This window comes from Labrus mixtus, chromosome 8 (assembly GCF_963584025.1).
Source record: "Labrus mixtus chromosome 8, fLabMix1.1, whole genome shotgun sequence".
Classification (NCBI taxonomy): domain Eukaryota; kingdom Metazoa; phylum Chordata; class Actinopteri; order Labriformes; family Labridae; genus Labrus; species Labrus mixtus.
The window spans coordinates 11,884,446-11,898,234 of NC_083619.1; the positions used below are offsets into that span (position 1 = coordinate 11,884,446).

At 41.5% G+C, this 13,789-nt stretch overlaps 1 protein-coding gene across 7 annotated transcripts in view; it reads right to left on the minus strand.

Moving 5' to 3' along the window:
• Positions 1 to 2,758: 2,758 nt before the first annotated feature.
• Positions 2,759 to 13,789, minus strand: part of st3gal3b (ST3 beta-galactoside alpha-2,3-sialyltransferase 3b) — a 49,735-nt gene continuing 38,704 nt past the window's right edge. For all 7 annotated transcript variants that reach the window (XM_061044322.1, XM_061044320.1, XM_061044318.1 and 4 more), the window contains 3 exons: positions 11,047 to 11,193; positions 9,179 to 9,325; positions 2,759 to 6,498 (listed from right to left, as the gene is read on the minus strand). In XM_061044322.1, the coding sequence (XP_060900305.1) occupies positions 6,409 to 6,498; positions 9,179 to 9,325; positions 11,047 to 11,193 (384 nt within the window). In that variant the 3' untranslated portion in view covers positions 2,759 to 6,408. The remainder of the gene's footprint in view (positions 6,499 to 9,178; positions 9,326 to 11,046; positions 11,194 to 13,789) is intronic.

Below are 13,789 nucleotides of genomic sequence, written 5' to 3' on the forward strand. Positions count from 1 at the left end.
GCACAGGACACATGGAAAACACACTAAAGAGCATATAAAACCAGAAAAAGCATAATATGACCCCTTTAATGTGTTAGCATTCTAACATTAGATAAAGAAGACACCAGAGTTGATGTGTAGCAGTACAATGTTTATCATCCTAATGTGTGAGCATGCTACTGTTACCTTGCAGAGAAAGTACAGTGTTGATTCAGAATAACACATTTTGATCATTGTATGTCACTAACAATTTAACATTGAAATATTCCTTTGAATAAATGTGTGAAACCTGTGCCCTGCTTTGTAGGCCTATTTAATAAAAACAAAAAAGGAGGAAAATGTTGTGGGTTGCAGTTTGCAGAGATTAAGGTTTGCTGCATACCACGCAGACACGTTTACTGTGTTAGTCATATTACTTGAATGTTATAGCATGCTAACATTTGCTGCTAACATAGTGACACTTGAATTTCTATGAAGGCAAAAAACAGAAGATGCGTGGCAAACACGCAGCAGCGAGCACTGCTAAAAGAACCAAACATTGCTGGTTCCATTTTCACCAGTTCTCCATATTCTGGATTAAATATGTTTGCTTGAGAGCCAAACTCCATTTTTCCTTCAATGTCATGACTTGGTAAACTGGATCAGCTGAAGAAGGTCATTTGATGCGACTTAAGCTCTAAAACGCTCCAGTATAGACTTAGTCATGATACGCCATTAAACCAACTTTAAGGACAAAGACTTAATTCAAAGCAACATAAAGAAGTTAGTTGAAGTATTGGGAACTTTTTTCAGGTAGGTCTTTAATCATCTTTTGACATTTTTTTACTCAAAATAATGATTATTTTTTTAAAGGGAATATCTGACTGATATATATCATAATGAATTTCATAGTGGCAACCATGAATATTGTTGGCAGCTGGTAAAAATAAAGACAGCATGAGCGTTTCACTATTGAAGACCACACCTCAACAGTATGCAATTTGACATCTATTTATTAATTATATCTGAATAATGATTCTACATTAGGGGATGTTATAAGTCTTGCTGTCATCGATTTAGAGAAGCTTCTTAGGACCCCTTTGGGACCCTTCAAGGTTAGAGGGGAGTGGTGCAGAATGTAAGAATGACAGAGGGGGAGAGGGTTAGGTTTGAATTTATTGCAATGCCAGAAGAGGCCCAGTCCAGGTGTGGTCCCGCTCCTGAAACTTTCTATAGCATCACTTAAAGAACGCCATGTTGTCAGAGCTTATCATGAGTAAATCTTTATTAGCATTTGTTCATTTTTATTTTATGAAGGCCTGGCAAAGTGCAAAAGTTGTATAAAAAGGTGTATTTATTTTTTCCTCTCTATACTTCATCTTAAAGGCAACAGCCGACTACATGAAGTGTCAATAATACACGTTTTGACCTACAGAAGACTTTCCGTTCACTTTTTGTGTATCCTGTTTCCATGGCAACAGAGCGGCCAAACCATCAGAAATACTGAAATCTTGACAGTTTCATCAATTCACATCATCGCTAAAATATCTTGAAACTATCCTTATTGATATTTGATAGAAATGTGCACTTCTATTTTAGAGGCCGTCAGTACAAGAAACACTCCCTTCAGTGACACAGGTGCATGACGGCCTGTAGGTGTGTCCCATCCAGAGACAAAGGTGAACTGACAGAATGTGGGCCACAGTGTGGAGAGGGAATGTTGTTTTCCCTCGGCTCAGCTGACCCGACGTTGAGTAAACAGGGGGGAAAAAAGGGAGTCTCAATGGGTGTTTTCTCTCCTCGTTCCAACTCTTTTTACGAGGAGTATAGATTTCAGGCCCGGGGGTCGTGGCCCCTCCGTTCCAACCCTTCAGAGAGGAGGAGGGGCGGGGGACCTGTCGCTGGGAATAAAAGGCCCGCCGGCTGAGGAGGTGCAGGCGTGCTCATACGCCTGTCTGTAGGACGGACAGGAAGGTCCGCCTCCGGCTGGCCGGCCAGCCAGCTGCCTCGGGGAGATCCCAGGTGGCAAATATCCTCAATCCAGCCCTGTGGAGGTCAGGAAATCTGTCGAGTCAGAGTAGCTGAGGGAGAGAGTAGCTGAGCTGTGAGGCATGACCAAAAGTTTCTGGCACCCCATTAACAGCAGGATGGGACGATCAAGTGGCGCTTTAAGGGCCCTCAGTGTCTTGTGCTCTCTCACCTCACACCAACACTGACTTACACAAGAACAGCTGGACGGCCTGCTCTCATTCATTCAGAGACACTCCTCTGGTTCATGTTGATGTTGTGGTGTGTGAAAGTGAGTGAGAGTTTCACGGCTGTAGCTGAATAACTGTGTGTTTATTGTGTGTGTGCAACAGCTCTCGAATTGGTCCCTCATGGCTGCAGCAATGAAACAAGATCTGCCTCAGGGTCGAGCAGGTGAAGAGAGAGAAATACACAATGCTGAGATGGTAAAAGACAGAAAAATATGAAGAATGGGGAACAGAGAAAGGATTAGGAAGGAAAGTGAGAGGACAGAGAAGAGGAGAGTAACATTTACAGGGAGGTCTGGAGGATGCAGGATCAGGAATAATGACTTCCTCTGCAGGTAGGAGAGTTCAGACTAGAAAAGAAAATCCCTGCAGTTTGTAACATCACAAAGAGACACACGGACGGTTAAATAAGTGATGTACGCTGCAAAACACAAGGTTCCTTAAACTATAGGCCCAGTCGTTTTTGGCACCAAAGGCCATGATGAGCTCTGAAGATCCATCTGCAAAGATGTTCAGAACTAAGATAAAACAGAGAGTAGACTAAATACATCAAAAATATTTACTATATATACTGGAAATTCACAGTGTACAGATATGTATGTACAAAATGACCAATACAAAACAAAAACACACTGTCGTCGAGCTGTGAAAAAAAACATCTATTTGCTCCACAGAAGCAGTCAAAAGATGCAGACAACATGCACAGGCAAATATCCATTACAAACTCATTTATTGTGTTGCAGAAAGCCATTTAGAACTTTATGTAAAAAAAAAAAAAAAAAAGAAAAAGAAAAAAGATATAGTAACACTTGACCTCTTTGACTTCCTGCTGATGATGAAGATGAAATGAAAAAAATAAAATCTTAGAAATATGATGTATGAGTTCAAGCAAATACATTCTGTTTTGAATGAAGAGAGACTCTGTCGAGGTGATTTGGGTTCAATTCATTTGAACTCCTCCAGCATTCGTAAAAATTCAAAACAGAGAAGAAAAAAAAACAGAAAAGAGACTCCCTCCAACACACGATCTGCTCAGTCTCAAAGCTGGAAAGACCATACTGGTGGTTTGGCATGTTTTTTATGAAGCCTTTTAGACTCTAAATTGCACAGATTCAAAATTTGATACAACCATTAGCCAAAGATTGATGTACATTACAGGAAGCTAGGTAGGCAAGAAATGTTCCAAGCTTTGTAAAACACTATGTTTATATCTGTCGCAGTAACACAAGAGAACTTTCAAACTACCACTTGCTGTCACGTTCAAGGACGTTCAAACATATTCAATCGTTAAATAAGTACTCCAGTGATTTGGCAGTACAATTCCACAAAGCCAGTGTACTAAAGGGAGAGATTTGTAGCAGCAGTGAGCAAAAACATCCTGACCTTTAGTCCATGAGTATGATCAAGGCTCCAAAAATCATCAGATCCAACCCTTTCTTAGCCCTCAGAAAGTAACTGTACAGCTGTTATTCACGGGCTGAGAAAGCTGCCAAAAACTAGAGAGATGAAAAGCAGCGTTGCAGAAGAATAATAAGTAACCTCAGACAAGAAGTCACCTTTGTATTCGTAGTTTATGGACTTTAACATACAAAAACCACCAGTATCGGGCTCAAAGTCGTCCTTTACTAAATATAATGTCATTGATCTGAAACTGTTTTCAAATCACGTGAGGAGTGACAAGTCAAACTCCTCCCTACAGCTTCCAGGTGATGAGGGTGTAAGGCACTGAGAGTGCCTCATGAAAGTGCAATGGTCAGATGTACCTTTGCCCTCAGAAACAAAAATCCCAAAGAAAGGCAGAGATAGAAAAATAAGTGACCCATTCACATCCTTCAAACCCAGAGGAAACACTTCAGCACGACTGGGTGACACAAGCTGCACCGAGAGCTGCCGAAAGCAGTGTGTGTGTGTGTGTGTGTGTGTGTGTGTGTTTCTGTGTGTGAGTACAGCAATGATCATTTCTAAACAAGAAGCAGATGCTGAAAACAGGTTTAAAAACCATAAAAGTCATCTGACTAAGTTTTTAATTAAACACCATGTCTATAAAGATAATCTTACTCATTCTTTTTGATAATGACAAAAAGCAACACGGCTGATATTTCAACATTCTCGCATCATATTTCTGAGGAGGGGGGCAGTAAAAAGGTGCGTCTGTGTAATACTGAGAGAGCATGTCAATGTGTTGAAAAGAAGAAAAAGAATGGGCACAAGTGATGTTGATTTAAGATCTGAGCAGGATATGACGAGCCAGCAGCTGCTCTCAGTACTTAGATATTTTTAAAAACATAAACAATGCAGAAAAGAGCACATGTTGTGTTCACATGTGCTCCGTAAAGCACAGGAATAAAAAGTTCTGCTGACTAACATTCAACACTGAGCCAATGAATGACGAACTCATCATTGGATTCAACACAACCTTAAATATGAGACAGTCTCTGAGGAAGCACGAGATGGTGAATTTCAGCAAAACTAAATCCTAACCTGACTTTTTGTCTGAACAGAAACAAGAGAAAGCAGGCCTGCCTGAAACCAAACATCGGGACTTTGTAAGAAAATAAATAAAGTTAACCTCAAAACAAAAAAAAAAAATATATATATATATATATATATATATATATATTCATTGTCATCATCACCATTCACTGAAGAAGAAGAAAGTCTGCAGCAACGGGAGGTTTTTTTTGAAAAACGGATCAAACAAACTGAATATTTTTCTGGATGCCTACGCTTCAACTACGAGGCCAACAGCTGATGAAGTGATGAGGACAGTCCCATGACAGGAAGAATGAAAGGAAGAGGGATTTACAAAGAGACAAAGAGGGGGAAGAAAAAGGAGGATGCAGAGCTCCCCCCCCCCGAAAAAAAAAACCAACAAAAAAAAAAAAACACCATCACCCAAATTTCTCAGGGTACTTTCGTTTTTGATAAACCTACAGTAAATAATCAACACACATTTTTTAGTGTAAGTTAACATAACTAAGATCATTGTTAAAAAGGCAGATTTAAGGCTTTTATTGACAACACTTTTCAAATAATTTAACTGTATTCATGTTTAATTTTTCATCTTTCTGTTGACTTCTCCAGCTGAACAGGCAGACAGAAGCTGCTCTGTAGATAAAAAGTCTGAGGACAACTAAAACACTGATGTATCGCTCTAATATTTCTACTGTCTCATAGCTTGGCAAGAGTTAATTTGGACCCTGGAAAGACCAGTGTTTCCCCTATATGCATCTATCACCACCGCTGCTTAATATTATGTTTTTTACGAGTTTTGAAATAAATAATTAATTTTCTTTGGTGAAATTCTGACTCCTCTCGTCTTTTGCCATTACTCACGAGCCGGGTTACAACAATAGGGTGGTTGTTGGTTGATTATTTTGTCCAATAAATGTTAATAATTATATTAATGACAAGAATTTTTTAAAATTTGCTCACAACTAAAACATTGTTCCACTTCACCAACGATGCTACAACTCCAACCTAGGGGAAACACTGCAGACAGTAAGAAAGAATGAATGGACCAATGGCAGGTGGGGGATGGTGGGTTAGGAATGGGGGTGCTGCTGCAGCTTGTTTAAAAGCACAGTAAAAATCCTTGATATTTACACTGAGGAAAGTGAATACATTCAGGCAGCAAAAGAAGAGGACGAGCCCCTCTCCTCTGTACGAGGTACGTTTGGCACCGCTGATACTCCCCCCCATCCCCACACGCTCCGCTTTTCATTCCTCTCTTCTGTCCCTTCATCAGTTTAGCCAGCGAGTCGAGCTATCTCCTGACGTCTGCATTTTTTGACATGTCACCTCTTAATATTCATTCGCGTGATAGTCGAGGGGGTTGGAAGTGGTAAACGTTGAAGAGCAGGGCTGGCAGAGCTCTCCTGCCACTGTCTCTTGATAAAGACAGGAGCCAGGCAGATCCAGTCCTCCCCCTCACCTGCTTCAGCCAGCAGGAGTCTTTGGTTCAGAAGGCACATGTGTGCATCTCTCCACAGAAACTCTACTGTGTGTCTCTTTTTTTTTTTTTTTTAATGATCGCCTTTGATATGAAAGAACCCCAGCAGCGAGTAGGCCACCTGGATTCTGAGGGCTCTCTCTCTCTCTCTCTCTCTCTCTCTAAGAGTCAATACGTTTCCTCAGCTTCCTGTTCTGGAGTCCTTTGGGGAAGGCTGAAGGAAACTGTGGCGTGGGTGTAAACTCAGATACCGTGTGTAAGGTCTGTGATGACTTTGGACTTCACCAGCTTGCGGAGGAACTCCTTCTCCTTGGATATGTTGTGTGTCCATGACTGTGGAGGAAAGAAAAGAGCACATGTATTCAGTGATGTGAAAGTAAAAGCTATAATAATAACATCTACATTAGCATCCTCACGCATTCATCCCAAAAAGGCTGCTTTGTGAAGTGAAACCTGTAAGCTTGCTGATGGATTTTTGTATTCCTCATGTCTACATGTGGGTGTTCACATTAGCATATATATGTGTGTAAAGCCACTCTAGGTCAGCTCTCCTCCCTGCTGTGCTGAGAGGATTCAGTCCTTCAGTCTGACGTGTAATTTAAGCTGTTGGTTCCTGTGTGGTGTTTTGGGATTCAGGCACTAAGAGCGCAGATGATGGAGGCTCAGGGTGGAGGAAGATGCATACAAGAGGGATTAGGAGGGAGAAAAAGGAAGGGCGGGAGAGCTTCAGGAGGTTCGGCCCTGCAGCTGCTTCTGGTCCATCCTGCAGGCCCATAAGTCAGACAGACTCTACGCCTGTCTGGGTCGGACCTCCTACCACTATGTTAGTCTCAGCAGGAGCACGGGAAGCAATAAGCTACAGTTTAGGAATAACATAAGAAACAGGGCTAGAGGAGTAAGAACCAGCACTATTCAGCATTAAACTGTGTAAGGTTACCCTCAGTGGGTTATTTATTTTGGGGCTTTTTGTGCCTTTAATGGAGAGATAGGACAGTGGATAGAGTTGGAAACCAGAGAGAAAGAGAGAGAGAGAGTGGGCATGCGGAAAAGGAGCCACAGGTTGGATTGGAACCCAGGCCGCCCGCTTGGAGGACTACAGCCTCCATACATGGGGCGCGCGCACAAACCACTGTGCCACCAGCGCCCCCTCAGTGGGTTATTTTAATGTACACTGTTTAGTATGTTACATTTGGGAAGCTAATATGCTAGCTAGCCTGCAAACTGGCAGAAGGTAGGCAGTTTACGCTTGGGGATGTTTGGTTTAGTTTTCAGCTAAGGAGCAAAAACAGATGTAGTCTCTGTCCCCCCTTAACGCCTCTGTGACACTCATATTGAAGGAGGGACGCCACAGGGGCGTTAATATCATGATTTGAACTGGCAGTCTGAAAAGGGCTTTGTGCCGCCATTGGAGCTACTGACAGTGACAGAGGCATTTAGGGGGCGAGACGGGAGCACGCAGGTGGAAAACAGCGCTGTGTGTGTGTTTGTATGTGGAGCTCTCACAGCATTGAAGAAACATGACGTGTAAAGAAACTGTAACACAATGTGTAATTACAGACTGGGACACCAATACTAGGCTGTTGCAGAATCAATACCAAAGAATAAAGACATAATGACCATGGAGCTCTGCAGACACTGCTGCAGAATCATGATCTGAAAAACACTTCTGTTTGAGGAGGAGAAAGAGGCCTGAGTCTGTATGTTGTGTCTTCTTTTTCCTTTTTTGTAATGTCTTTGCTGCTGTAAGCTCCATTGTGGGATCAATACAGTTGTATCATGTCTTATCTCATCATAAAAACAAAGGATAAAACATTAAGTCTGGGGCATAGATGATATAAAAATATTGATCATTGCAGCTTTAAGTTCATTAATTTGGTTTTTATTCTTAATTTAACTGTATTGAGGATACACAGGGAGGGTCTGGTATCCATGGCTACAGGTTATATAAGTGTCACCAAGTTACGTCATTGTGAAACATCTTATTATTCTTTTTGTGAATCTCACTGTGATTTTAATCATCCATTCAGAAATGAAACCCAGGCGAGTCTTTGCGCTCCCAGAAAACCAAGTGGCTCCGTGTTCCAAACAAAAAAAGCCAAACGTATTTCCATCTATTATCCATGTGTGTCCGATGGTGACAGTGTTGATGAATGTGATGATTATAAATGCCAAACGGTTCACTGAGAGTTTAGACAAAGGTTATCATCATACTGAGCTCATGGTTTACACGTGTCATCATACGGGTGACATCTTTGATTCCATGGGGCTTCAGTGTAAACACGGAGAGGAAGACATGAGCGATGGAGAGGAGAGACGTCATGAGGGCGTAAAAAAAAAAAAAAACTTGTGTTCAAAAGATGCAGTTAGCATGTGGATACAGTGACTGAACACAGAACAGTGCCATTTTAATTTGAAAGAATTCCTATTTATCTTCAGAGTGTTTTAAGTTTTCATTTTTGTTTTTATGGATGATGACACAAATGCTCAAGTGGTTTTTAGAGTTCTTATATTTATATTAGTATTTGCTTCCAAAGTCTGAATTTATGATAAACACACTTCTGGTTTTAAACACAACTTACTAAAATATACAACAACAGAATGTATTTTATTTCTATTTATTTTACACGTTAGTCCCATTAAAGGTTAAGTCATTAGAAGTGATAGCCAGGGTATATTTGCCCAAAATATTAAGTTGAAAAATTATTGTTGAAAGTATTGAAAGTGTGTCAAAACAACAGCATCACATGTTTAAACAGATACTGTACAGAGCCAAGCTACACTTCAGCACACTGCGGTAGTTGTTTCTCTAGTTTTTCTTTAACACATCTCACATCACCATCAACCTGCACAGTCAATGTTTTTTTGGCTGGAGGCCAGTTACCCTCTACCCCTGCACATCACAACATTCTCGAGGGGAAATAATCTGGTTATTTATAATGCTTTGACTACATACAACTGTAGAACGTTGCATAACACACACAACACAAATTAATAAAAATTAAAAAAAACTCACCTCTTTAATTGCTGACATCTTTACAGTCTCGTAGTAGTGCAGAGGTGCGTGGGGCGTGTTCATGTCGTAGCCGAAACCGGCAACCGCCACCTCGTCACAGTTGTGCAGTGCCATCGTTATGGCGACTGTTCCCAAAGTTGGAATGTTCTGGAGAGAAAGCAGACACACAAATAGTCAGAACATGAGAGCACACACACACACACACACACACACACACACACACACACACACACACACACACACACACACACACACACACACACACACACTCTGTTAAATACAACACTGAGATAAATAAGGACAAAACATGTGTGGTATCACCCTTATTCAGCCTAATTCAAAACTGATGGTGGTTTTGATATTAGTTTAGAGACACCCCCACCTCTGTCATTGTTCACTACTGTTAACTGATTTTGAGCACTCGGTGATTAACTATTACCTTTAAGACGCGACCCCTGCAGACCCCTGCTACGGCACATTGATCTACAGGGTTGAACTGTGCTTCCTAACTGCCTTGGGCTGTCAGAGATCTGGGGGGTACAGGGTCTGCCTGTGTGTGTGATTGTGTGCGTAGATGCAGGAGAACAAAGGAGGAAAAAAGTGGGTGCAGAAGAAAGAGTGGAGGGAGGCCCCATTTAAATCATTACCCTGATTTGCAGCCCTAAGGGTAGGTGGACCTGAACCAGCAGCTGTACAGCCCCCTACTGCGTGTTCTAATACAGATTAATTTACACACACACACACGCACTTACACACTCTACATAAACACATGGATATGACAAATAGACCTCTTCATTAATTTCCACAAACATAAACATAAACTAAGATGGAAAGAGAAAACAGGAAAAGTGTTCTGAGTAAAGAATGTGCCAAAACACACAACTCTGCAGCTTGTATTGTACGGGACAGTGCTGCACAAATGACCAAACACACAGACACACACACACAGGCCAGATGCCCACATGTTGAACACATGTTGCAGAGAGGGGTTCATGCAGGGGCGCTGTGGTGACCCCAGAGGGCAGAGGTATGCTGAAACACACCTTCTGTCCTCCAAATCTCAAACAAGATGTGACGTACTTAGCAAGAAAACACAGGTACACACACGACTCAAACATTAATAAATTGTCCTGTTTATAGTCAGCAATGTACACATAAAAAAACAGTGCTTCACTTCTGGAGCCCCATGATCATTACTAAGTTTTGTTTTTTTTGCTTTTTTACTCTAACTCATGCTGGTGGTCATTATCAAGAATTGTCACGTCGCTCTCAAACAAAATGTTTTCAAGTCTCTGATGAAGACCAGATACCTCAAGTCCAGACCAGCATGATTGATGAGAGACGTACATACATCAGCTCTTTACAACAAATCAAAACACTAAAAACTTCATACCATGGCTGCAGCAAATAGTTTGGGCGTTTCCTCTAAATCCACGTCATTTCATTTTGACATATTTAGGAAATGCAAAAACACCTTACTACAATCACTTTGGGGTGCTATTCCATAAACAGAGCGCCTGTAATATCAGTGACAAACAAATGTTAACTGAAGCAAAGGCCCTTTAATGACTCAAGAAACAGATTAAGTCCTCTCTCTATTCTTCTTTTCTTAGCAGTTATTAGCAAAATAAAATTAGATTTTCTTGAGATATAATGTGAGCTTACTGTCTGCAGAGACTCAGTATCAATATGTATCACTTTGTATCCGATTTTAACGGCTGGATGAGTTGCATTTCCACGGTTTTGTTACAGTGAATTTTCAGCTCGCCAGATTTCCATGAAGGTAACAAAATATATACTAATTGACTTTGCAAAATAGAAGGAAGGAAAATCCTGATGCAGTGAGTGTGTGTCTGCTTGTGTCTTACCCCTTTGCCCATCAGGCCATTGTTAAAGGGCAGGCCTATGAACTGGAAGGCGGCCTCCTGGATGAAGTATGGGTTGAGGATTCTGATCTCGGTCGGTTCCCGAGGCACATAGTGAGCCACCGACTTCCAGAAACCCTCTACGCCCCTCTGAGGTGGATACAAAAAAACAAAGCAGGGAAAAAAGATTTCATACTTTTAGTGTTATTCAGCACAAACAGTGGACTGTTTCTTCTCAAGGCTAGACTCGTGGGCATACAAAAACATATAGCTTGCATAATATCCACAATGACACCCATACAGTGTACAGCTAACTGCAGTTTAGCAACCCCACTTGAAAGGGAGATTTCCCTCTGAACCCCTGACATTAAACACAGAAGTCAACCAGAAGCCAGACCCCATACTAGCTCTGATTAGGGAAATGGCTTTTGGGGCTTTAATGGATGAAGTCAGGGTGAGGGGCTCATAGTAATTATGAGCTCTGGGAGCAGTAGAATCAGGCGGTGGGTGAAGGGTGCAGCTGCCCTGGAGGGGACTGATTTACCAGCTTTAGCTTGGCGTAATGAAAGACTTTTCTTTACCTTTCAATAAAAGTACATGAGTTACAGCACAATATAATTGTGGAAGACAATGGAGGTTAAGTCCACCTTTTGTACGTGATTTTTGGAACATCGCAACATCACAAAAGGTTAAAAAAATAATACTAATACTACAAGGAAATGGTTCCAATCACACCCTCTTATGTGCCACCTAATTTTTACAATGTAATTACCATCAACCTGTCTGACAGGCCTGCAGAACCACCAGAATAATATTATGCAACTTAGATTGACTGCACTTGTTCAAGGCACTTATAAAAGAACAGTCATCAAATACTCAAGAAACTCAGACACACACTAAACAAAAGATACACTTTCACATTAAAGTGTAGATGATTTGGACTTTTAAGCCATTTCAAGTGACAAGATTCAAGTTAGTCCTCTCTAAAACATCAAACCAGCAGTGCGTGATTGACTCCCCTGACAGAGTGACTTCCTAAAAGGCATGGAGCCAATAGGGTCAGCAGCAGATGTAAATGGGAATCACCTGTTCAAATAGACAAGAACCCGCCGGGCTGCCTTCAATACCGCGGTGCTTTAGTGTGTGTGCGTGTGGGTTTGTGTGTGTATGTTGGCAGGGGCAGTAGCAACAAGTCTGCTGGCTTTGTGGCTTCAACAGTGGCGGTGCTTTTTGAACGCGGGCCCAGCTCTGTGCCTTCGGCAAGCTGTGACAGGAACAGCAGCTCATCTCTCCTGTCAACACAGCTTGTGTTTGCCAGGAATCTACTTGGTAGCAGTGTTTGGATGTGTGCGCGTCTGTGTACGCTGAATAAAGAGAGTGGTGAATAATATGCGTCTTTATTCTAGGAAGGAGAGACGCTAATGACACACAACACACACACACCCCTCGCTTTAAACTGCAGTGACCTGACATGTACACAGAGACAAACGTCGCAGGGTGGAGATCTCTTTGAAGATATTCAGACTGCTGGCAGAGTACAGGTGGCTTTGAGTAATGTAAGAGCAATTAGTATGGAAGGGTTCAGGTCTGTCAGGAGGGAGGGGTTTATGGGTACAGTTATGAGTTTAGGAATGTGGGAAGTTGTATGCACTCAAAAGGTCTTAAACAAAAAGCTTGAACCAGTGAGGATCGTAGGGAAAGTTGATGATAACACTGACAACTCAACACTCAAACGACTTCAGAGAAGCTCTGACAGAAACACAGACTTAGTGTGTGTTTAAACTGAGTATGAATGAAGAGTGAAAGTTACAGCTATGACACAATGTAAGCTCCAATAAAACAATTCTACCAGCCATTGTGATTTAACTCAAGTTAAATAAACAAGTTGACCACATCTAAAGAGAAACATCCAGTCGTAAACAGCCACGCAAACAGACAAACAAATGTGTCGTTGTCTTTGGTTATTATGAAACGATCATTTTCTATGAACTAAAGATTTTAGGGGGGGGGATGATGGTACTATCAGAGAGGTTCATTTACTGGCACACAGTGATACCTGACACGTCTAAACTGTTTTGGAGGCTTTCTTGAATACTGGGAGGGATTAGAAAAACCTTCTTTCCACTGCAGAGCTTTATGAGAGTGTGCGTCAGATTGTCAAGAAAAGCTCCTCTGAACCATTGGCAGATCTGCTGCTCTATCCTACACCACTTACTCACTAAACGCTGATACTGACACACACACACCAAAGGCTGAGTTGAAGTGTGTATCTGTGCTGTTTGAGCTGTCACTGGGCTGTGGTCACGATTGAAAGGACCCTCTCTCTTCTCTTGTAACAGCTTTATGGTTAGATAAATCCAGATTATAGGGTTTTGAGTGTGTACACAAGACCAAGTACACTGATAAAGCACCTGTTAAAACAATCCTGAACTGGGAGAACTAATTGTTTGAATTGCACAGAAATAAGCAGAGATAAGACCGCAGAGAGGTCAAGCAGTACAGAAGGAAGAAACAAATTCACTTGTGTTGATAGAAGTCAAGTTTCAGTCCAAATTTAGCTCAATATTGACAAAATCTTTAGAGAATTCCAACAAATATTGTTTCATACTACTGCAATGTGAATATAAAGAGTTGGGCAATCAAGAGCAATGGTGCCACTCAATTGGTGGTTGGTCTGTATTTTACTGTTGCCATCATCTGCCCAGGAACTACAGATGGAAAAGAGCTAGTTACCTAAATCTGATAC